Source organism: Colossoma macropomum, unplaced genomic scaffold, assembly GCF_904425465.1.
Source record: "Colossoma macropomum unplaced genomic scaffold, Colossoma_macropomum, whole genome shotgun sequence".
In the NCBI taxonomy this organism is placed as follows: Eukaryota; Metazoa; Chordata; class Actinopteri; order Characiformes; family Serrasalmidae; genus Colossoma; species Colossoma macropomum.
Window position 1 is genome coordinate 33,837,257 of NW_023494791.1, and position 24,195 is coordinate 33,861,451.

Genomic DNA, 24,195 nt, shown 5'->3' on the forward strand with positions numbered 1-24,195 from the left:
GAAATCCAGTCGTCGCCAGCTGGTGTCTGAATACTGAGATGTCATTTGTAACGGGGTAGGCGAGCGCTCGTCACCAGCTAAAATAATCTGTTTTCTTTCTTAAATTATGACTATTACAAAATAGCCATGCTTTTCCAGCTGGTAAAAACAGCTCACCAGACACTTTCTCCCACTCTCACATGACAGATTTGTGAAATGTTCCACTGTTTGGTGAGTGTTTGTTGTGTTCCGACCATAAAGGATAGTTTAAAACAGCAATTAACCACCCAGGAGCAAAAATCAGCCTTCAAACTTGAAAGAAATAATGATTTGACTTTTATCGCGGTATGAATCGATATTGAACAATATGAATTTTGTTTATCGTGATAACATTTTTGGCCATATCGCCCAGCTCTACTTCAAACAGTTAAAAAAACATTGCTAAGCTAGTTTCTGTTTAAGAGACCAATATTCTCTATGGAGTTTAAATCTTATCTTTATCTTTATCTTTTCCAGTGCAAGAGTGATAAAACAGCTGACCCAGAAAAGTTTTGATTGCGTATTGGTGTTTTACAAATATTGCAATTTTTGTCATAAAAACAAACTTGCAAATGGATTTTTTTCCTCAGCATCTTTTAGCCCCAACACATACAGTTATACTCACTCTTCATGACGCAAATCACTGATGGTCCTGTCTAGTGAGATCATGTCACTGGCTACCATGTTGAAGCCAAACTCCTTGATGCTGGCCTGGACTGCATCCTTGTACTCCGTTCCTAGCACAAAAGGCTTGCTGCCCTCCCCTGGACCTCCAGGAACCCCTGGTGGTTCTGGCTCTTTGGGCTCAAAGTTGCCCAGGCTCCCCCTTCGCAGCACAGGGTCCGAGTACACATTACTCTGGGGTCTGAAAGTGACATACTGCTTCTGAATGATGTTCTTTTGGTCCTGGATCCTGAACTTCGGGTTCAGCTTGTCTCCACCGTTCCTCTGCCGGATGGAATCCAGGTCCACCTCGACACCTTCCACATGGGGCCAGGGAACAACAGGCTTAAACTGATCAGCTACATCATTGCGAAGGTTGGCCACAGCGACTGGTGCATCTCTTCCTTCCTAAAACAAAGTACAATGACACGATGAACGAATGAACAATTGTCTCTTTACGTTGAGGAAGGCCTATATGGAAGTCAGGCCTCCCCTATAGTAAAAGAAGTAGAAGAGCTATTCCTTACTGAACCATATTTACTTTGGGCTAAAAGGAACAGTTTACCAAAAAATCAAATTTGCACACTTTTCCCTTTACCCCAAACATAGTGGATCAGCCAAGCTGCTGTAGTTTTTGCCTTGAAGCTGCAAGGCTAATGTAGCTAAAAAGTAACAGGAGTCTATGATAGCAAAAATTCATTGTAAAACTACAGAAGCAAAGCTTGGCTGATCGGCATTTAAGAAGAGGGGAAAGTGTGCAAATTTGATTTTCTGGTAAATCACTCCTTTATGTTATCCAGTTTTGCCAGAAATTCTACTTTGTGAAATATCTCACAATGTATCTTCACTATGTAAAACAATTAACGGACCTGCACCTACATCTCGTCATTCAACAGAAAATGGCCACATGTTTAAAATTTCTAACATGCCAACTTGACAGCAACTAAGCATTCAAGTCTTTACAACTGGACAGTTCTTGAAACGCTCTTAGATGACTATCTCAGGAAGCAGAAGGTGGCAACCAGTTCCTATATGTCTCCACTGTCTGTTCCTGGTGTCAAAACTGCCACGTATGATTCTGTATCGTTAGCACTAAAGCCATTTCCGTGGACAAGGCTTTACACTGCAGTAAGTTAGCTTAGGTCCCTCCTGGACTTCTAGCCCTGAAATTGAGAACCGCGCACAATTATGGCACTCATTCGTAGATCATGGACTGGCCGGCTTGCTACGTCGCGTAGATATCTGGGAGCCTTTTCATTCTTTTACTAAGCTTCTCCTCCTCTTTCTTGTCCATCATAAGAACAGAGGCCGGCCAGATCTTAGTTAAGCTGATCATATGGTCATTTAAGCACATACATTTGCATGATAACCCTTGCTCTTCCTGGTTGTACAGTTATACGACCACAAAGCACATTTGTCAATGAAATAATAAGCTGGCTAGCAAACAGTACCGTTTATTGGGTTTAACCATAATATTACATATAAAAGTGATACATTAAATAAAACGTACGTTGGTGACTAGCTACGTCTGTAAGCCGTATTTTGGACAAAATGCATCTTTGTGCAGACCGTCCTGTCTAACTCAGCTAGCTACAAGGCTAGGCTAACGAGCTAGCTAGCTATCTCCATGACAACGACACTGGCTAGCTTAGCATGTAGCACGCTAATGCTAAATGACTAGTCTGCCTGACCAAACAGACAAAAATGGCAATGGCCACACGAGATAATTAAATAATTAGTGTAACATTACGAACGGAATTTGTGGAATAATACATGCGTTAGTTATTGTAGCGTTAGCTTACCAGTTTTGCAAACGGGTTGTCGTCGCCTGGTTTTGGAGACAGAGAGGACCAAAGCAAAACCAGCCCCAAAAACGTACCGACTACCAGCAAACTCCGAAGTATAAATCCAACTTTTAGCCTCATTGTTCAGCTCTGCTGGGGCTGAAAATGAACAAAAGAGCAGCTGGCTAACCCGAGGAAGCTGACATTAACGGCTTGACAGCTCTAGTGTGCAGCTCCGTGCCTCTTCTCTTAAGCGCTGCCCTTCAGAGCAGCACACGGCACCGAGGCGAGCAGAGCCTGGTTTATTACTACAGACAAGCAGAATCTGCTCAATGACTATAGCTAAGCTGGTCCTGCTTTACTCATACAGATATGCACAAACAGCTGTACGACCATAGGCAGGCAAAAGAACCTGCTCTAGTTGCCGATTACACGCAAGCGGAAACTGCTTTATTATTACTGGCAAGTTGAAATGCCAATTGAACCCATGCGCCACCTTCACACACCCACTCTTGACCTGCGCACACACACGGATATTTGTTAGAAACACACGGATACGCGAAGCCTTCTCAACCTGCTTGGGGTGCTTGTTTGATCAGCAGTGCCCTATTGCCCTCCACAGACACCCATTACCTCATAACGGGTAATTTTATTAAGTTTTCAAAATTTCTGTATGATTCAGTGGTTAAGATATAATCAAAGTCCCTCAGAGTGGTTTGATATGAAATGGCTCATTTGTAGAGAAACTTAAACTCGGATTTCTTTACAGAGGATAGGAACCAGGAGTCCAGATGTCTACAATGCAAATATAGCCACTTTATTTACTACCCATACCACCAGTGAGCACAAACATGTCTTCTGAGTTACTTTGATGATGGAAAAAAATAATAATAAAAATGAAAACTAAAAAATAAGTTTTGTTTGGGGACTATTTTGCCTTAGAACACCCTTCATGTACCTTTTCACCATGGATGGATTAAATAAATTGATTACTAAATAAAATGGATACATTTGATGTTAAATATATTGAATACGTTTATCATAAAACTATCATAGTACAATGTCTCTGAGATCAGGGAGTGTATTCATAATCACTGTAACTGTAACTGTAATGTAACTGCTGCACCATTTACGGTGGAACGGGAATATTCGAACAAAAACTTAATGAATAGCTGACTTCAGCGTACCCCTGGATGCTCTCCCCAGGTCTATTTCAAACGCTGACTCTAAGATGTGCAGTTTCATGTAAAACCCTGCGTGTGACTTTCTGGGACTGAAAAATTAGATGCTTATACATGCACACTTAAGGGGTGATTGATTTGGAATGATGCACACACACAGGGCATAGACAAAATAATGATGTAAAGACACTGAAGTAACTTGCACTCAGCTAAAACATACACATGATCTGAATACACTATGTGCTCTGATATGTTCAAAGCAACACTATGTTTCTGAAGTTGTGGAAGTGGATGGACAGTTAGATGTCATGTGAGACAACACAACAGAAGATCGCTGTCCAGAATTAGAAAGACATCAGATCATAGAGCAGTGGTGCCAGTTCCGATCCTCATGGGCCTCAGCTTAGCACAGTTTGGTTATTTTTTTATTCAAACACACGTCTATCGATTAATGCACTCAGGTGTGTTTGAACAGTGAAATCACCAGACTGTTCCAGACTTGACTCTCCTGATAGAGGTTTTGCCCTTTCTGAGCATTCTATAAAACATAACTCAAAGGATCACATACAAAAACTTTAACGTCAATCTGAAATAATGAAGAAATTTTCACTTTGTTGGTTAATGTGCATGGTCATATTAAATCTCTTTCTAACCTCATTGTGTTACGATATCTGATTCACACTGACTTTAGGACCAATTCTTTCAGATGGGGAATCCTCAAGGCCTTCAGAGAAAGTCTGATGACTTCAGTGAACTTATACCACGTTTCAAATTTCTAGTAGATGTTTATTAAATAGAATCATGCTTGTATTTAAATTCTGCAAATACAGGGTGATTCTACAAGATTCATCCGATTTCAAAGCACCATAATTTTACTGCCATGAGGCGCCTAGGAACCAATCACACACCAATTGAAAGAGGGGGTCATAGCGTTTCTGACTGTCACCGGAAGATGGCTCCTTTCAGGCTGCAAGGAGATGGCAACCCCTGAGCAGAAAGCGTTTTGCGTTCTTCATTTCTTCAAAGAGCCATGCGTACAGTGACACCCGACATGCTCAATCGAGTATGGGATGAATTTGACTATGGCGTTGATGTTGTCCGTACAGCTGGAGGAGGCCATATTGAGCACTTGTAAAATTACATAATAAACTTTATGCTTACTTAAACCATTTACAATGTACTGCATTGTTCTGTAATGATTTACAAGTGAAATAATCATTTTGAAATCGGATGAATCTTTTTGAATCACCCTGTATTACGTACTTTTGTTTCACTGTTAAGTTCTGGATGGAAACCAAAGGGTTAAATTCCTCAAATGAGTAGAAAATTGGCTAAGTGAGCTAAGTGAGCTCTCCTATTGACTAGAACTTCAAGAGCTGAAGAGAAGACCTAATGCATTAGATTACTGTCATTTAACTAGGACACGACAGAGGAATCATCCTGTGGCATCATTGCTTGCCTATGTTCTACTCAGTTTAGAAAAAATTGCCTGTTAGCATTTGTTCTGCTCAGTTCATTTGCAGGGACTTTTATTTTGAAGGGCAGGGCTAGGTTCTGAGGGTGGTAGTTGTTGTAAGTGAGGGAGCAAGCCTAGCCAGAGTTAGCAGAGCCATGAGTTAGCACAATGCTGTATTTTTCCCTTTTCGTTTCACTGTTCCTGAAAAATTGTGGTAAAGCTGAGATTTGGACCAGAGTCTCGACTTGCCTAAGTTTCTTTTGAGAACCGCCCGTGTCACATTGGTGACAGAAATAGCTCAAGACCCGGATCCGAGACGTCGATCCTGGCCATGGCGTGAGGTTCCAGTGGAGCGTCAGGTAGGGGACAACAAGAGGGGCGCGGTGCGATGGAGGGAGGCGAGGCTGGTGGAAGATGAGAAGAAGCTGTTAAGAACCAGACCCAGTGGCCCAGGGGAAGAGTACGCTCTTTCAATGACAGCGAAAAGAAAGCATCAAGCCTCCGCAAAGCATGGGCGACTGGGGATTTACGCTTTGCTGGGTGGAGCCAACCTGTAGCTGTCAATAGGATAATTAGGAGTTGAAATTATGTCCTCCACAACGTCCTTGCCCAGTGCCGTTACTGGCCCCCCGACATGACAGGCGAAGCCACCCCTACAGCGGTAACGCATCTGTGGAGAGAAGCCAGGTCTGCTCACTGCTGAGTTTGGTGGGACTCACCTACAGACAGTTTGCAGCAGTGGCCCATCATAGCTTGGGGTCTGATGCCTTCCTATGGACGGTAAGTCCTGTAAGGCTCCAGCAACAGTTGCGGTACGCAAAGCCAACATGCCTGGGGGAGGCTTTATGGTGGGTGGAAGAGATGGATGCAATTTTGGAAAAATATGTGGGCATGGAGATGCTGTGGTAAGCAACACAATGTTACACAGCAGAGGAGATGATGCACCCTGCGTAACCCCAAGTGAGGGACAGCAGGCAGGTGGCAGGTCTGGTCATGGTGGGGGGCCGAGAGCAAAAGTTCTGACTCGTGTCAGAACTCGTACAGAATGTGTGCATACTTGGTTTGGATTTCCTTGTTGAGGCTGGGGCTGTGCTCATCCTCAGGAAGGACATGCCGGGCTTGCAAATGGGACAGGTCAAGCTGGCTGCGGCAGGTAGCAGTGGAGCCAAGGCAGAATGTCAGGGCTCCCTGGCAATGTGGCCCTCGCTTCCAATGAGGGAGGGCTGCATCAGAGACAGTAGGTGGATCCCTGGGGTCAGCGCACACTGTCAGGTCGAGGACACCATCGATGCCAGCTTCAATGACACAGTGGACGACGGAGGAAGTGGAACTGTGATCGGTGGGTCAAGGGCTGGGAATTTCAGCCAGAGGATAGAGACGGGGTGTTTCCTCCATGCTGCTGGATTAGCCGTTCCACAATTACCGGAAGAAATGTTAAGTGTCAATGTTTCAATCCACTTATTTTGTATGTGCACGGATAAAAGAAAATGTGCACACAATTAAAAAGAAAATCTGTGCAGAATTAAAAGAAAATGAACAAGTGAAACAAAAAGAGAACAAGTTGTTAACTGTGAGAATGAATTAAGAAAATTTATCCACAAATATAAGAAAATGTATACATGATTAAAAGAAAAGGAATTGTTAATCATGGGAACAAATGAAGGAATGATGGCCACAAATATAAGAAACTGTGCCTCCGACCCGTCTGGGGCTCCATAGAAAGAAGATAGAAGCACTGGAAATAATGATTTTAGTTTACATCTATTTTTTTCTGTCATTAATCAGAGTCTGTTTATTTTGTGTTACTGCAACAAAATAAACTGCAGAAGATGCTTATGATGATAAGTGACGTATTTATCTAGTTAGAAGCACCACATAACACCTGTGACTGCTGAATAACCATTGCTTTTTGAGTTTCCGACTAGTAAATATGAAATTTCTGACACAACTTGAACGCACCATAGGCCTTCAGGAAGTCCTATATGCCACTGACTATGAAAAGGAGTGGCAGCCTAATGAGTGAGCTTTAAGAAATGGAAAACAGCAGTTTATCTTTTTAGATCCCCAGGCCTCTCTACTGAAAGAAACCCTGTGAAACTGCTACAAGGAAAACTATATGTCTGTCATAAGCTTCAAGTAAAACATGAAATGTATTATAGAACGCCCAAAAAGTGTTCATGCGAATTGCCATTAGCTTAGTGCTACCAAACTGCTAGAATCCCATAGGGATGCTAGTGTAAATTAGCATTCAATTAGAATTATATTAGAGATGGGTTTTGACATCCATGGCTAAAATTGAAGGCTCTCTGTTCGCCACTGACTTCTGTAGATGTGTAATGCTACCAGAGACAACCATGAAATGTTCAGAGGTGTGTAGTGTAGCCTAAAACCTTATTCTGATATTGCTACTTATGTGAAATAACAACAAGTAAAAGCACCTTTCCAAAAAACAACGTAAGTGATGTTCAAAAGGAGCAGCTCAAAAACCCACTTAAGTACAATGTAGCTTTAATTAAAATAACTGTGTTATATCCTGTATTTCTCTTTTTAGATCCTTTTGATTTATTTTTCTAAAATGAAATGATACAGCTCCAAAGTAAGAGGAGTGAGCAACAGTAAAGAGCTGAACCAATACAACAGAATGAAATTAAACCCAAAAAAACACTCAGGAAAGTACAAATCCAAAAACTTTACCTTTTAAATACAAGTTTATTTGGAACTGAGTGAATGTAACGACCCACCTTTGGAATTACTGTAGCATGAGCAGGCTAGTCAGGTCTTGGTGGTGAGCGCCCCCAGGTGTGCACCTAAAGGAATATACCGTAGTTTATCCTGTTTATGTTGTTGTTCCAAAAAGAACAATGTCCAGGGTGCATCCGTGGTTCCACAACAAACACTTAAATATAATACATGCGATCCATGCAGAAAACCGTAGCAGCTTTCATGACTGTCAGTAGATGTCTGTTAGAAGTTTGTCTATTATTAAAATGTAAAACATGTCTATCATATCATGCTTCTTGACTCTGTTTGGGAATGTTTCACTTTAACTTGTTTAATTATTTGAAGCCTAACTCATAATTAACATACCCACACAATGCTCTACTAAGTATAGTGTATCTCTACTAGTTTGTTTTGCATGAATAATGAATAAAAAAGAAACTCACTTTTAACAATTGTTTGTATTGTGAGTTGCACACCTGCTCTACCACTGTAACACTGAATAATTCTGTACTGTACGCAGTTAACCAGCAGAGGGAGCCAAATCCTTACTTTTTAAACAAAGCACTATATAAATACAAGCAGACATTTTGCTATATACTGGTAAAGGACAAAAAATGCCTCTGTCTAAATCTGCCAATATGAGTCTATAACTGGACTACACACACCATTTCTTACTCATTTTTCTGCTTTATTTAAAATTTAGATGGGAGAAACCATAGAGGGAGGGGGGGTATGTGGCTATGGTGGGGGAAAAAAAAGTAAAACAATTCATTATTTCCACAGGGCAAATCCGAGTTTTAGACTTACCCTTGATAAGAGATGGTGAAACAAAGTAGATTACTCACATAATAACTTATCCTTTCAAAGATACTACCAAATAAATAGAAATAAATATACCGTTTAAACAAATGTCCTCAAAAAGAAATGGCAGTACTAAAAAAGCAAGTCACTTTCAAGTCTCCTGTAAAGTACAAATCCACCATGCGATATCGAGAGCGCGAGTAGTAACGTTCGTTCACTAAACTTGCTACCCAGACGTTGCTCTGTATTTCAGTGTGTTAGATATGACCAAGGCCAAGGAACTTGGTCTCCAGAACCGGTTGACTGTGCACAAGTTCTCCTGGACCTGCAGGGTGTCCGTGTGGACGTATGCCATCAGCCGTGTGTCTCCCAGGCTCAGCTCTGTCCCAGTTCCCCTTCTAACGAGCCTTCCCTCCCTCATCTACTCCAGCATCTTGTGGGCGGTGGGTCGTTGGAGGGGTAGGGGGCCACACTCGGACACTAAGTACATCTACCCCCATGCTAAGCATCGATATGAGCCAGTCCCCAGGCTGGCTGCGCCTCAGGGTCCTAGGAGCTGGTGGCGCTGTTGAATTTGTCCAGGATGGTGGCGTTGACTCTCTGGAACAGCCACTGCTGCGTCTCGGACTGGGGATTGCACTTGTTCATGAAAATCCGCTTATCGGCAGGGCTACAGTCGATGCAACCGTTGCTCACCAGGTGGTAAAGAGACTTATCCTGCAACCAGGAGAGGAGGAGAGAGAGGCAAAGGCAAGCAATAAATAAAAAATAAACAAATAAATAAATAAATAAAAGTAAAGGAAAAACACAGTGGCGGTGACTCTGGCAGCGGTCTAATCCTTCTCTTATCTCCCGTTCCTCTTCAGTCAGATTACAGGACCAGAACTGAGGAACCAAAACCAGAGCGATTTTTTTTCTCCTCCCTAATCAGAAAAGCTGAATTCATTTCATGGTTTCAGCTTGGAAGTCAAACTAGTGAGAAATCTCAGAAGCGCACCAGAGAGAGTGCGAGGAGGGTATAAAGAGAAAGAGAGAGAGAGAAGAAGAAAGTAAGAGAGAGGCAGAGAGAGAAAAGAAAAAAGAAGGGCTGAGAGAAAGAGAATTATTTGAAAACTACTTGTTACATTATTATTAACCAGATTTAAGAGCATTTTATTGCTGCTATGGTATGATAAGTTATTTATATATATATATATATATATATATATATATATATATATATATATATATATATTAAGTTATATATACACACACACACACACACATCGATCAGGCATAACATTATGACCACCCCCTTGTTTCTACGTTCCAGTGCTGCTGGAGTTTTTGAAAACCCCAGCGTCACTGCTGGACTGAGAATAGTCCACCAATTAAAAATATCCAGACAACAGCGTCCTATGGGCCGCGTCCTGTGACCACTGATGAAGGACTAGAGGATGACCAACACAAACTGTGCAGCAGCAGATGAGCTATCGTCTATGACTTTACATCTACAAGGTGGACATACAAAGTAGGAGTGTCTAATAGAGTGGACAGTGAGTGGAGTTCAAAACTCCAGCGGCACTGCTGTGTCTGATCTACTCGTACCAGCACAACACACACTAACACACCACCACCACGACAGTGTTACTGCAGTGCTGAGAATGATCCACCACCCAAATAGTACCTGCTCTGTGAGGGTAAAAGGGGGCTAACAAAGTATGCAGAGAAACAGATGGACTACAGTCTGTAATTGTATAACTTCAAAATGCACCTATAAAGTAAGTGGAGCTGATAAAATGGACAATGAGTGTAGAAACAAGGAGGTGGTCATAATGTTATGTGATCAGTGTGTCTATCTATCTATCTGTCTATCTATCTATCTATCTATCTATCTATATATATATATATATATATATATATATATATATATATATATATATATATGTGTGTATATTCAAAAATCTCTCATTGTACACCACGGTAGTACACACTTTGTGCTGGTAATAGCAAACATGCCAAAGAGACTGGTTAGTGGTAAGAACAGAGGCCGGTCCCTGAGGGAATGCTTGGACTGGGCAGGGGAGAAGGAGGTACCTCAGGGCTCCAGCTACAGCCCTCTATGCTTTTCCCTCTGGCTGATTTACTCTCTCTGCCTCAGGCTCTTCTACTGCCAGGGCCCACCTGTCCTTTCAAGTGCATATTGCCTTTCTGCTGTGCCGTCATTGACCTATCTGACAATGATGATGATTTCTCTAGTGGACCCCTTGATGCCCTGTGAGAGGAAACGGCTGGGTGTTCGCTCATATTATCTTGCTGGAAGGCTGGAGAAACGCGGGTGCCATATCAGCCTCCATTATTTATGGCAAACTGTAATGTGGACTCAGAGCAGTAAGCATGGCTGTGTGGAGCTGTGGTAATAAGGCATCCACCTGGTCCTAGCCTGGCCCTGCAGCTATGGTAAAAAGCGTTACACTTTATTGACCACATACAGCAAAGAGAATTTTTAGGCTAGAAAGCCTTGGTGTGAAAGCACCAAGATTTTTATAAGAGATGCTGCTATCATTATACTGTATGTGTGCAGTGTACATTATTTATTCTTTTATTACTAATGCATCTTCATGAAATGCAAATCACAGTACAACACTGTATAGCTGAAAGAATATATTTAAGTGTCTTGCTCTCTTGTGGGTTTCAGATATACATATGAATGTGTACATATAGGGCTTAGACAAAATAATGGAAACACCATATGAAAAAGAGTCCTATCACTTACACACAGATAAAAGTTACATTATATACACATGAGCTTCTGGAATTCCAGTATGAGCAAAATTAGGCCATGAGTCTGAAAGATATCAGCTTACTGATTTACCAAGTTTATCAAACTTGCAATTTGTAGCAATACAATCACAGCACTAGTATTTTGTCCATATTACGCAGCCCTAGTACGTGTGTGTGTGTGTGTGTGTCTGTGTTACCTTGCGGTAGCTCCAGTGCTGGTTACCCCTCATGCCGTGGCAGTCATAGAGTGTGACAGGACTGCTCTGAGAGATGGCGTCGAAGCAGAACTTCCTGGTGTGTAAAGGATCACCTGGTCTGATGTCCTCCCTCCAGCCAAAGGTGAAGATCTATAAAAACAGGCACACAGACATGCTACTCACTACAGTCTTACTGGTTCTTTAGCAACACTGTCTTTTGTTGTTAGGACAGGGTTGCCCAGTCTTGTTCCTGGAGATCCACTATCCCCCAGAGTTTAGTTCCAACCCTAATCTGATACAACTAATCTTATTTAACTCTATTGGGACCACCAATTGAATAGCTTTTGTCACATTTTGTTTGCTTATTTTCACCTGTTGCTCATAACTCAGGCTGTTGAATTGTGGAGACTTTTCACAAACATTCCCACCACAATTCATCATTCAGCCTCCGTTCTTTTCAGGAGACCTGCTTTCAGGTTTTCAAAGAGATCTGTAGGGATATTCTTCCACACCTCCAAAGTTCAACTGTAAAAGCTGGTTGCATTTTCTGCTTCTCACAATCCAAGAAGTCCCAAATACATATTAAATGTTGCTGAGGTCTGGACTCTAGGGTGGCCAGTAAATCATTCTTAGAAAACCAGCAGATTTGGTCATTTGCTCCTTTCTTGTCTATTTTCTTTTGTCAGTAAAGGTTTCTTGACAGTTTTACGTTCTTTTGGTCCCATAGCATTGAGTTGTCTTTTTGCAGTAGTAGGATGGACAGAAACACCTGTGGGTAGATCTGAAGCAAGAGTGGAACCTGACTTTATCCCATCCCTCTAAACATAAGGGTTAAGTACCGTTTATCTGATGGGTACAGTTTTGGTGGTTTGCAAGGTCTTTCACTGTTATATTTTAGATTTTTTTAACTCCAGTTTTAGAAACTAATTTTTTAAAACGTATTTTATTTATTTCCCCTCCTTATGCAAGTGGATTATCTACCTATTCCCTGTAGAAATATCTTCTGAATAATGCCTTCAAGTCAAATGAATGAAATATGCCTGATTTTAGTCTTGTATAAATAATTATGTAATGTAAAGCATATAGCAGAAATGTATAGCAAAACGACAATAACTCTAAACCTCTGAGAGTTAAAGTTGTTGTATTACAGCCACAGTGAAACATCTCTAGGATCAGAGCTGAGCAGCCTTGCAGCAGGGGTTTGGTGACTGTTATAGATTAGGGCTTGGTTACTGAACTCCATTCCTAATGGCAGATTTCAACCCTTCTCTCCGAGTAACTGTTCTAATGAGTTACTTAACACCTCATTACGTTCGAGGCTAATGACTGGGAAGTAATGAGGTGTTTTGTGATAGACGCCCCTCTGGCTGATGGGTACTGCTCTCTGGACTGCGTTACCTGTTCATGCGCCCAGGTTCTCTCAGCTCCCTCTTTCAGGCAGGTGTCTAGACGGAGCTCAGTGCCTGTCGAGCCGTGTTTGGAGTCGATGCATAAACCTGACGCAGCGTTGTGGATCTGCAAGCACACAAAGAAAGAAAGAGATCAATAGGAATACTCTTCATCCACACATCAGATTCCTTAGACTGCACAGAATACCAATATTCTATTGTTCCTGTTGTTTGTGATTTGGGAAAAAACTGCTGATGCCTCACTCAAAACTGCAGGTTTTGAATTTTCCTCGCTTCTAGATCAACTTTAAATTAGCTCTGTGAAAGGTAATACTTTAGTTCATGTGAAAATTCTAAAGTTAAACTAGCTTAAAAGTTGAACATTTAGAAGATGCTGTTATTTGATCACCTGGTCTTGATGTAGTAACATCTGTTCATAGTTGTTCGTATAATCATAACCACAAAAATTATGCATCTAGCGCAATACTTCGTAACAATACTATTAATGAATGAATAGGTAGAAACTTTCTGAAGATTTCTGACATATACACTGTATTGCCAAAAGTATTCACTCACCCATCCAAATCATTGAATTCAGGTGTTCCAATCACTTCCATGGCCACAGGTGTATAAAACCAAGCACCTAGGCATGCAGACTGCTTCTACAAACATTTGTTGGGTCGCTCTCAGGAGCTCAGTGAATTCCAGCGTGGTACCGTGATAGGATGCCACCTGTGCAACAAGTCCAGTCATGAAATGTCCTCACTACTAAATATTCCACAGTCAACTGTCAGTGGTATTATAACAAAGTGGAAGCGATTGGGAACGACAGCAACTCAGCCACAAAGTGGGAGGCCAGGTAAAATGACAGAGCGGGGTCAGCGGATGCTGAGGCGCATAGTGTGCAGAGGTCACCAACTTTCTGCAGAGTCAATCACTACAGACCTCCAAACTTCATGTGGCCTTCAGATTAGCCCAAGAACACTGCATAGAGAGCTTCATGGAATGGGTTTCCATGGCCAAGCAGCTCCATCCAAGCCTTACATTGCCAATCGCAATGCAAAGCGTCGAATGCAGTGGTGTAAAGCACACTGCCACTGGACTCTAGAGCAGTGGAGATGTGTTCTCTGGAGTGATGAATCACGCTTCTCCGTCTGGCAATCTGATGGATGAGTCTGGGTTGGCGATTGCCAGGAGAATGGTACTTGTCTGACTGCATTGTGCCAAGTGTAAAGTTTGGTGGAGGGGGGATTATGGTGTGGGGTTGTTTTTCAGGAGTTGGGCTCGGCCCCTTAGTTCCAGTGTAAGGAACTCTTAATGCTTCAGCAGACCAAACAAAATATTTTGGACAATTTCATGCTCCCAACTTTGTGGGAACAGTTTGGGGATGCCCCCTTCCTGTTCCAACATGACTGCACACCAGTGCACAAAGCAAGGTCCATAAAGACATGGATGAGCGAGTTTGGTGTGGAAGAACTTGATTGGCCTGCACAGAGTCCTGACCTCAACCCGATAGAACACCTTGGGGATGAATTAGAGACTGCGAGCCAGGCCTACTCGTCCAACATCAGTGTCTGACATCACAAATGCGCTTCTGGAAGAATGGTCAGAAATTCCCATAAACACACTCCTAAACCTTGTGGAAAGCCTTCCCAGAAGAGTTGAAGCTGTTACAGCTGCAAAGGGTGGGCCGACATCATATTAAACCCTATGGATTAAGAATGGGATTTCACTCAAGTTCCTATGCGTGTGAAGGCAGACGAGCAAATACTTCTGGCAATATATTGTACATCTGGATGATACAGAAATATCCCTTCAAGAGCAGAAGATTGGGTTTCACTTGGGGAACCCCTGAGGTTCAACACACAGATGTTCCTTGGTAAAGATAAGAAAAAAGGCTATGAAAAAACCCTTTGTTGATATTAGATATTCTCTATTGATCCCTGAGGGGACATTTGAAGGCCACAGTAGTAGAAGAACATGGGACATTACACACATAAAATAAACAAGCCAAATTACACATATTACTCCTATAAGTAAACAAAGTGCATGTGGAGTGGATGGACAGATTTCTTTAGAATTTTGCTACCACCCTACTTTCTGTCACTGCCTCCAGTGAGTCTAGAGTCAGTCCTGGCTTTTCTAATCGGTTTATTGAGGCACTAGGCTTCTTCTGCAGTAGCGTTGCTCCCCTAGCAGAATACTTGAGAAAAGAATTCTGGCCACAATAGATTGATAGAATAACTCCAGCAGCCTGCTGCACAAATTGAAAGACCTGAGCCTCTATAGAAAGAAGAGCTTGCTCTTGCCTTTCCAGTACAGAGCATCTGTGTTATCAGTCTAGTCCAGTCTGTCGTTCAGATGGAACCTTATTTACATGTAGGACTGAACCATCTCCACATCCTCAATCTGGATTCTAAACTGGTTTCATCGGCCCCTTAATAGCTCTGGCAGGGCAGAAATTTGATGAATTGACTTTTTGGAAATGTGGCATCCTATGACAGTGCTACCATGTTGAAAACAACTGAGCTCTTCAGTACTACCCATAGCCAAATACGCTAATTAGAAGGGCTGTCTGCATACCTTTGGCCATGCAATGTAGATAAATAAATAGATAGAATATCTCAAACTCTTTTGGCACAAATTAGGCCTAATAGATGATCAAACTGAAACCATGTGAGACATCCATCACATCAGGCCACATCTGTGACTCATAATTAACAGATCTGTTTGAAACAGGCATAAAAGAGTGGTTAAGTGTGCATGCAGCATTTGCTCCATCTGTGTTCAGATACTGCCAGCATGACTATGTGGGAAGATCAAGTCATGACTTCAGAGTTGGCATTATAACCTTTTTCATTGTGGACAGCTGTACAGCTGTGGGGTATTTAGAGCATCTGCTGTAAGTTTTACCCTCTGTGTGTTGAGGATTCATATGCTACAGCCACCAATCCAGTGAAACAATTCCATTTAAATAGTGACTCATGCTACATCACACTCCACCCAGTGGGAAAGCATGAAAAAAAAATAGAAGGAAAAGGCAAAGAAGGCAAAGAACACTGGAGTGTGTGGTTTCCCCACTGCGAGAATGACAGAAAGTTCTGGTGCTTCTTTGCCTTTTCCTTCTCTTTTTTCTTGCTTTTTTGATTGACTGTCTCATTTGCCTAATTCTCGTTAAAGCATTCAGGTGTGCTGGCTGGTGTGATAGAAGAGTTCAATAATGCATGAAAACTGGAGCTGCTGTGTGTGGAGCACGCTGGGCAGTAGGCAGGTACACACACACACACACATTCAGCCTTACAGAGTCACGGGGGGCAGAAGGACTGAGAGAAAGGTGCACATACACACACATATATTCAGGGAGCCGTAGGGGCAGTAAGGCTGAGAAAAAAGTTACAGACACACTGAAAGAAGAAAGGAACAACAGCAGAATATCCAACAGAGCAGCACACAGTATAGTGTATGCATGGTTCTTAAATGAACACTAATTTAGCACTTACCAAAATGTCTTGTCAAAACAACACTTGAGTTTGGGAGGATTTCCCACATACAACATCAGACTTGGGTCGGGCTGGGGTTTGTTTCCTAATGAGTGTATGCAGTAGATTTTGTGCACACTGAAGCATTTTCTATTTCTCTCTTGCATACATATCGTTCTTAGCTACATTCAGAGTAGCTCTGGAGTTTGAGGATGTGGCCCTGAATGAAAGCATGAATGATGAGAGGGATGCGTTGAGTTGGAAAGGTCACAACAGATCGTTCCTCCTGCTTGTTAAGCTCATCCAAAGTGTGTTAAGTATTTCTGCAAGTAATGAGAGGAACTTTAGTGCAGTGGGGCTAACAGCTGATCAGAGGACAGTGGATGCTGTTCTCTGCCAGTTACAAACAGCAATTCCATAAAAATGTACTGATAATGACTCTTGGTGTATTAAAAATGTGTAAAATACCATTTTATCCCAGCATGGCTTTATCTGTCAGTCAACTTAAGAGCCTATTGACAAGGTAAAACCATAATAGTGCTTGCAAACAGGATAGGGTTTAGAATTTAGAAGTACTACTAGGGCCTGGTCGGGTCAGGTCTCGAAGTTACAGGTATGGGTGGGGTTTGGATTTCAGTTTCATACTGTGCCGACCTCTAGCTGGGATACACTGTCTGAGTGGACTAAAAAGAACTTTTGTAAGTCACTCTGGATATGTACGTCTGCTAAATGTCATAAATGTAAATGGTGCATAAGCCTAATATGCTGTTCCTGCACAGCATATTGCACCAGTACAAAGCAATGATGAACACTAGTTACTGGAAAGTCATAAATCACAGATATTGAAAATGATACATTGTATAGCATGTTAACAATATCACAGACACGAAAGATCATCAAAATCATTCTCAAAAATCTGTTAATTTAATTGTAGGCCTTTGTACCTTTTCAATTACAACCTCACAAATCCCTTGGACCCTCACAGAGCAGGTACTATTTGGGTGGTGGATCATTCTCAGCACTGCAGTAACACTGACGTGGTGGTGGTGTGTTAGTGTGTGTTGGGCTGGTACAAGTGGATCAGACATAGCAGTGATCTGGAGTTTCTAAACACCTCAGTGTCACTGCTGGACGGAGAATAGTCCATCAACCAAAATATCCAGCCAACAGCGTTCTGTGGGCAGCGTCCTGTGACCACTGATGAAGGACTAGAGGATGACCAACACAAACTGTGCAACAGCAGATGAGCTATTGTCTCTGACTTTACATCTACAAGGTGGACTGACAGGGTAGGAGTGTCTAATAGAGTGGACAGTAAGTGGACACAGTGTTTAAAAACTCCAGCAGCACTGCTGTGTCTGATCCACTCAGACCAGCACAACACACACTAACACACCACCACCACGACAGTGTTACTGCAGTGCTGAGAATGATCCACGACACAAATAGTACCTGCTCTGTGAGGGTCCATGGGAGTCCTGACCACTGAAGAACAGGGTAAAAGGGGGCTAACAATGTATGCAGAGAAACAGATGGACTACAGTCTGTAATTGTAGAACTACAAAGTGCACCTATGTAGTAAGTGGAGCTGATAAAGTGGACAATGAGCGTAGAATAATGTCATAATGTTATGCCTGATCGGTGTATGTAAACACAAAATAAACAGCACATAAACAATCTGCAAATAACTGAAGTACATATATACAGCTAAAATAACAGAGTATATATAGAATATAAATGTAATTTGAAACATTTATGAAATACGTAGATTGCATCAAGTTAAAGTGCACAGGTGCGCTGACTACAGTAGGTAAAAGTGGGAGAGGGTGAAAGTGGGAGAGGCTCTTTTTAATATATACAGTGGTCATGTACATTACAATGTATGTAATAAAGTGCATGTGCAGCTGTTTAACCCTCTGGGGTTCGAGGGCATTTTCTCAATTTTTGCACATCATCTTAAATTCAGCTTTAAAGGCACTCACATATAACAAGATGCCCATTTTTTTAAAAATGAAAATTATCTGATAACTTTGTTGCTACGTTCCAAAACTGCTGCAGCAACTTCAGCGGCTGTAAACTCTCTGCATGCCATTTCACACCTGTCTCCAATGTCGATGGAATTGAAAGGGTGCACTCTACAGATTCTGGAAATGTTTGAAATGTGAGAAGTGTTCTTGTTTATGCAGATAATGTGTTTAGGGCTCTCGCTCTTGGTCTCCGCTGAGATGGAAACTACTGGAAGAGAGAGTGACCGGGGTGCGAGGGGTTAGCCATGATTTTCCTTGCCCTCTTAATCTTCCAATCTTTGAGTGTGTAGAGTCAACAGCTGATGATTTACTCTGCACATGGCACCATTTACTGTAGCTTACGCTTGGTGTGCAAAGATGCAGAGCCAAACCAGGCGGAGATGGAAGATGCGATGATGGACTCTATTATGGCAGTGTAGAACTGAACCAGCAGCACTTGAGGCAGGAAATACAAATGCTGCAGAGCCCTTTTCATAACCGCAATGCTGCATCTGCCCCATTTCGGGATGCTGAATGGCTATGCAGAGAAATTTGTAAGTCTCTACTCTGCTGATCGTGGAACCATGTATTTCCAGTGGAGGCAGAGGGGTGGGTTTCAACAGACTCGGTCAGGGACTGAATGAAGAGTTTAGCAAACATAGGGGGAAAGCTATTCAAAACAGTGCCTGAGTGTTGCAGGTGAGACATTATAAGGCCCAGCTGCTTTGCTAGTCTTCTGTATCCTGAGAACAGAGCTCACCTACTGTTCACTGATGATGATGGGAGGTGGTGGGGAGGCATTTTCTAGGTGTTGTAGAGGTGTGAGGAGGTGAAGCGAGACTGGGGGGAGAGGGGAGATGTGCTTTGTTTTTTAAATCTTGAGTTAAAGTTATTGAGCTGGTTTGGGAGCAGGAGGTCAGCTGGTCAGGCTTGTCGTTTTGTTATGGTTTGGTGACCTTTCCGGATGGAGGAACAGTCGTTTGAGGAGAATTGCTGCTCCAGTTTTTCTTTGCATTTGTGTTTGGCAGTTTTGACTGCTTTGTTAAGTGCTTACTTTGCCCTTTGCATCACAGTCACCACATCTATGGGTCTCTTTCTTGGCTGTGCGGGGCTCACTGGAGAACCAGGGTTTGTTATTGTTGAACATATACACAATCATAGAAGCTTTTGTAAAAGGTGACTGCATCTGCACTGTCATCCAGGTTGCTATTTGCAGGTTTGAAGTAGTCTCAGTAGTGTAGGCATTTTCTCAAATTCCCTATAGCATCATTAGACCACATTCTCATTAATTTCACCTCAGGCTTTGTAGTTTTAAGCATTTAACTGTATAAGGGGATGAGATGGATGAGTGATTGCATAAAGTTACCAAGTGGGGCACAGGAGGTTGCCTGGTATGCATATTTGATGGTGCTGTAGCAGTGGTAAGTGTTTTGTGTTCTCTCTTTGGGCAGCTAAACAACTGTTTATATTTTGGTAATTCAGCAGGTTGGTGTGGTTGAAGTTTTCCATCAGGAGAATCTAAATGTTCCTGTTTGACTTCCATAATCTGGTCAGCCAACTGTTGTGCCAGCAGGGGTATACACAACCCAACCAGAATTATGAAGTGAAATTCTTGGGGTGAGTTGAATGGCTTGCAACTAATAATAAGTTTCCAGTTCAGGAGAACATGTTCTGGCCAGAACAGATACAATATGTTCATGCACCATTTGTGGTCAATGTAAAAAACATACTCCTCTGCCCTTAGTCTTCTCACTGAGGGCGGGGTCACGGATCACTCTGTACAGTGAAATTACGATCAGAATCAAAAATAGCCGTATTTGAGTTGTGCTCTAGTCATCATTCATTCATGGTGCACACACACACACACACACGCTTTGCTTATCTTCTAAGTATAACATTACTTTTGTCGCAGTAAACATTACTGCAGCACTGAAGTAATTCCACTTTTCATTCCTGATACATACAGTACTGTGCAAAGTCAGAGACCATCTGTCATTAATTTAATTTGCAGTCAAAATGGACATTAAGTACAAATTATGTACAATCCACTTGCATAAGGAAGGGGAAAGTCAAAGGACAAAAAACAGGAGTTCCCAAAACTGTTCAGAAAAATGATTATAGAGAAAATTGGACTCCTAACAAGGTCTGGTAGACCATCAAAACAGTCAACATCAGAGAATCAGTATATAAAAGCTTTCATCTCTGAGAGATAGGAGAAAATCAATCTCCACTCTTGCTTCAGATCTGAAAAAGGTGTTTCGATCTATCTGTCCACTGTGAGAAGACAACTCAACGCTTTGGGTTTGAAAGGACGTGCAGCTGTCAAGAAGCTGTTACTGAGAAAAGCAAAGAGACCAAAAAAGGAAGTTTGTAAATCAAACAAAGAAGCTAGTAGAAGAAAAAGCACTGGCCCAGAGTCCAGACCTCAACGTCACTGAATTTGACTCGGATTTCTTAAGACTATGTGAAGCAGAAAATGCAACCAATTTCTAAGACTGAACTTTGGAGGTGTGGAAAAATATTCCTGCAGATTCTTTGAAAAACTGAAAGCAAGGCTCACAAAAAATAATGGAAGCTGTAACAAAAGAAACTGTAGACACAGTAATAGAGTAATAAAGGGTGGATGCACTAAGTACTGCTGAGGCTTCTGTGTAATTTTCTTAAAAATTTCCTGATGCTGAAAAATCACTTGTACCTAATAGCCATTTTGACTGGAAATTAAATAAACGAAGGGCGGACTCTCACTTTTGAACAAGGCTGCATTAGGGAAATATTATGGGAATTTAAAAAAAAATATTAGAAATACTTCAATGCAGTATATAATACTTTTCAAAGAAATGAATGGAATCATAGTTGAGTGTATTGAATTTAATCTAATCATTTTTATTTCATAAAATTGAAAATCAATGATTTATGAATCAATTCACAGTCAGCCCAAAATTATATTGCATGCACATTTTTCAGTGCATAGTTAACATTTGGCTCTGTTACTTCTGAGAAAATAACATCTGCTGCCTCCACAAATGATCTAAAACGTTTATTAAGGAAAACAACCAACCTCGTAGCTGAAATGGTTATCTCTGACATTGCAGCCATTTCTAAACGTGCATGCGTCTGAAGGAAATTATTCCCAGTAAATTCACTAAGGCTGGGTATTCTGTGTGACATGTTACATCTCCCTTCTTTTATTACAGTTTAGATTATCTCTGAATTACTATCTCTCTCTCACACAAAGCTTCTAAAAGAAGCTTTAGTGCCTCTGCTTATCTGCCGACAGGAGACACCGGTCCCTATTTGTGCCGTGTCACGTTTCAAAATGAAGATGTGAAATGGTAAACAAACAGAGTGAAACACAAGCAAAGGCCAAAATGACTACGCTTTGCCTCTTCAGCCCTAAAACGTTCTATTTGTTGCTGTGAGAAAGGAAGGGAAAGAAAACACATTAAATTTATTTCCCTGTCCATTATCAGTCTCTCTCTTTGCTCTGGTCTCCCCTGTGCCCAGGTACCTCAGCTGAGTGACATATTCAGGACGAGTGAATTGACCTTTCGAGCATTCTAACAAAGCCGTCCATTAGGATGGGTCAATCTACTGTAGGATGTAGGCAGTTTGGTACAAGACCCCATTTCTGTAAGGTCAGCATAACTAGAAAATGTGTTCATATATATATATATATATATATATATATATATATATATATATTAATCCTACATGATTGTGCCCAGTCTTTTCAACATTTTTCCCCCTGCGTTTCATTCAGTTTATTCCTAAAGCTTCAGCTATGTTAAGCCTTGAACTACACTAAGTGGCTGTTGTGAATAGAAATCACCAACATGCACATCTCCTTTCATAGCCTTGAGCTTTCTCTTCAAACGCTCCAAAAGAATCCCGACACCAGTGATGGAGAAAACTCTAAATAAACCACCTAATGTAGTGCTACAACACATGCACACACACTCAGACACTGTGAAACACAGACTAATGCCAATACAAAACAACCTAGTAACATACAAATGCAACACTAATACTCCATTAATAAACCATTTCTCAAGTAAGTTCTGCCTATCTCCACAGGCCTGCCCAGTGTGTCTTCTTCAAGCAGGTGCATAGCTGCAGTTCTAACATGTAACTGTTACACAGTATTGGCTGTCCGTAGAAAGATGTTCAGTAGGGATTCAGCAGGCTGCACGCAAACTATGGCTGTGTCTGAAACATAACAACCGCTGCCTACTCAGACAGTGTTCTGTCTGACCCAGTAATGTCCAATTCAAATGTTTGAAAGAAATACTGCCTGCAGAGGTACCTCTGTTTGGCCGTTTTCTGAAGGCAGCTTAGATGCATCCTTCGCTGCTTTACATATCCTGTAATGATGGGTGTCAACTTTGATGCAGTCAGGAGAAAAAATGGCAGAAGACCTAAGCAGCACTGTCACAGTGGAGGAGAAAAACTGGTATCATCTTGCTGTAAATAAAAGTTATTTTAAAAAAGGGTGCATGTGTTTTGGTGTAAATATCTGTTCTTACATTAAAAAAATGACTTGTTGTATCAACTTATGTCACACATTTCCATTCAGTCAAATAGAGTACAGTCAGTGTACACAGACTTGCATGTCCCGCTTCAGTCTCTCTGCTTTGACGCACCGATGGAGAGGACGTCCCTGCCACCGTCTCCATGTTGTGTGCTGGGCCAGAAGTCACTGCACCAAGGACATGGTCCTGAGAGATGACTGGGGGCATTTGATGCCCAGGAGCAGGTATCCTGAGGCGCTTGTGCTGGCCTGGATTGGTGGACAGGCTGGAACTCCGATGGCAGAGAGGCCATGGCACGAATGATGCACGGCTGCATCCCTCAGAGGCCTTGAGGGAGGGCCTGGGTGGCACTGCCGGTGGACTTAAGGTTTGGGCCACTTGGGAGAGCAGAGAGGAACACATCGAGGACTCCCAGAATGCAGGGCACCTCACCGCAGCCTTTATTTAGTTCACATTTTATGCGTAAGGTGTTGGTGTTTAATGATGAAAATCTGTTACGTTTTGTTTGTGGTTTATCATGTCCTTTTTAGCTAATTAGCATGCCGCTAGTGTTTTACCATCTTCAAGCTGTTTGGCTGTTGGTGACTCCCCCCTATTCAGTGTGTTAATTACTACTGCAGATATTTTTCACAACTCAGCTTTAGTTCATTGTCTAAACTAATCTCATCTTGAGAGCTACTGTTTTTAGCTAAGCTTAGTATTTTATTTATGTATTTTTACAACAACAGTTAATTGCAGCTCTTTGTTAGGTCTGCACTGTTAAAATGTTGGTCAGCTTAAAATCATATAGTAGATTATTACACTGCTTTTCTTGAGTTCATTCGACTTAAATGTCTTAGTTGAGTCAAAACTCATATTTTGCCTAACTCATATTTTGAGTTCTGCTTAAGTACACAATGTTTAATGTTTTCCCAATAGCTGGAAATTTTTCCATCAGATAATCTCACCAGGCATTTTCTCCTCTTGGGCTCCCTGTTATGGACACAGCTATGACAACACTGGGGTTCAAACTTACAACCTTCTGTTTGATGTGAATGCGTAGTTATACCACTCACAAGCTCCTGAAATTTCTCAGCTTTCTGAAAAAAAAAAAAATTGTTTCATAACATAGTAACATCGTAACGTGGTACAATGCTCTAAAAATACACCACAACATCAGGAGACTGTGAGTTCGAACCCCAACGATCCCATAGCTGTACATATCTGGAA

The 24,195-nt window shown here is 41.7% G+C and overlaps 2 protein-coding genes across 3 annotated transcripts in view; both read right to left on the reverse strand.

Moving 5' to 3' along the window:
- Positions 1-2,988, reverse strand: part of galnt7 (UDP-N-acetyl-alpha-D-galactosamine: polypeptide N-acetylgalactosaminyltransferase 7) — a 28,440-nt gene extending 25,452 nt beyond the window's left edge. For both annotated transcript variants that reach the window (XM_036574901.1, XM_036574902.1), the window contains exons 1-2: positions 2,484-2,988; positions 644-1,089 (exon numbers count right to left, since the gene is read on the reverse strand). In XM_036574901.1, coding sequence (XP_036430794.1) covers positions 644-1,089; positions 2,484-2,606 — 569 coding nt within the window. In that variant the 5' untranslated portion in view covers positions 2,607-2,988. The remainder of the gene's footprint in view (positions 1-643; positions 1,090-2,483) is intronic.
- Positions 2,989-7,491: 4,503 nt separating this feature from the next.
- galntl6 (polypeptide N-acetylgalactosaminyltransferase like 6) overlaps positions 7,492-24,195 on the reverse strand; it is a 246,903-nt gene continuing 230,199 nt past the window's right edge. The window contains exons 11-13 of the mRNA XM_036574903.1: positions 12,983-13,099; positions 11,585-11,734; positions 7,492-9,341 (exon numbers count right to left, since the gene is read on the reverse strand). Of these exons, the coding sequence (XP_036430796.1) occupies positions 9,174-9,341; positions 11,585-11,734; positions 12,983-13,099 (435 nt within the window). The 3' untranslated portion in view covers positions 7,492-9,173. The remainder of the gene's footprint in view (positions 9,342-11,584; positions 11,735-12,982; positions 13,100-24,195) is intronic.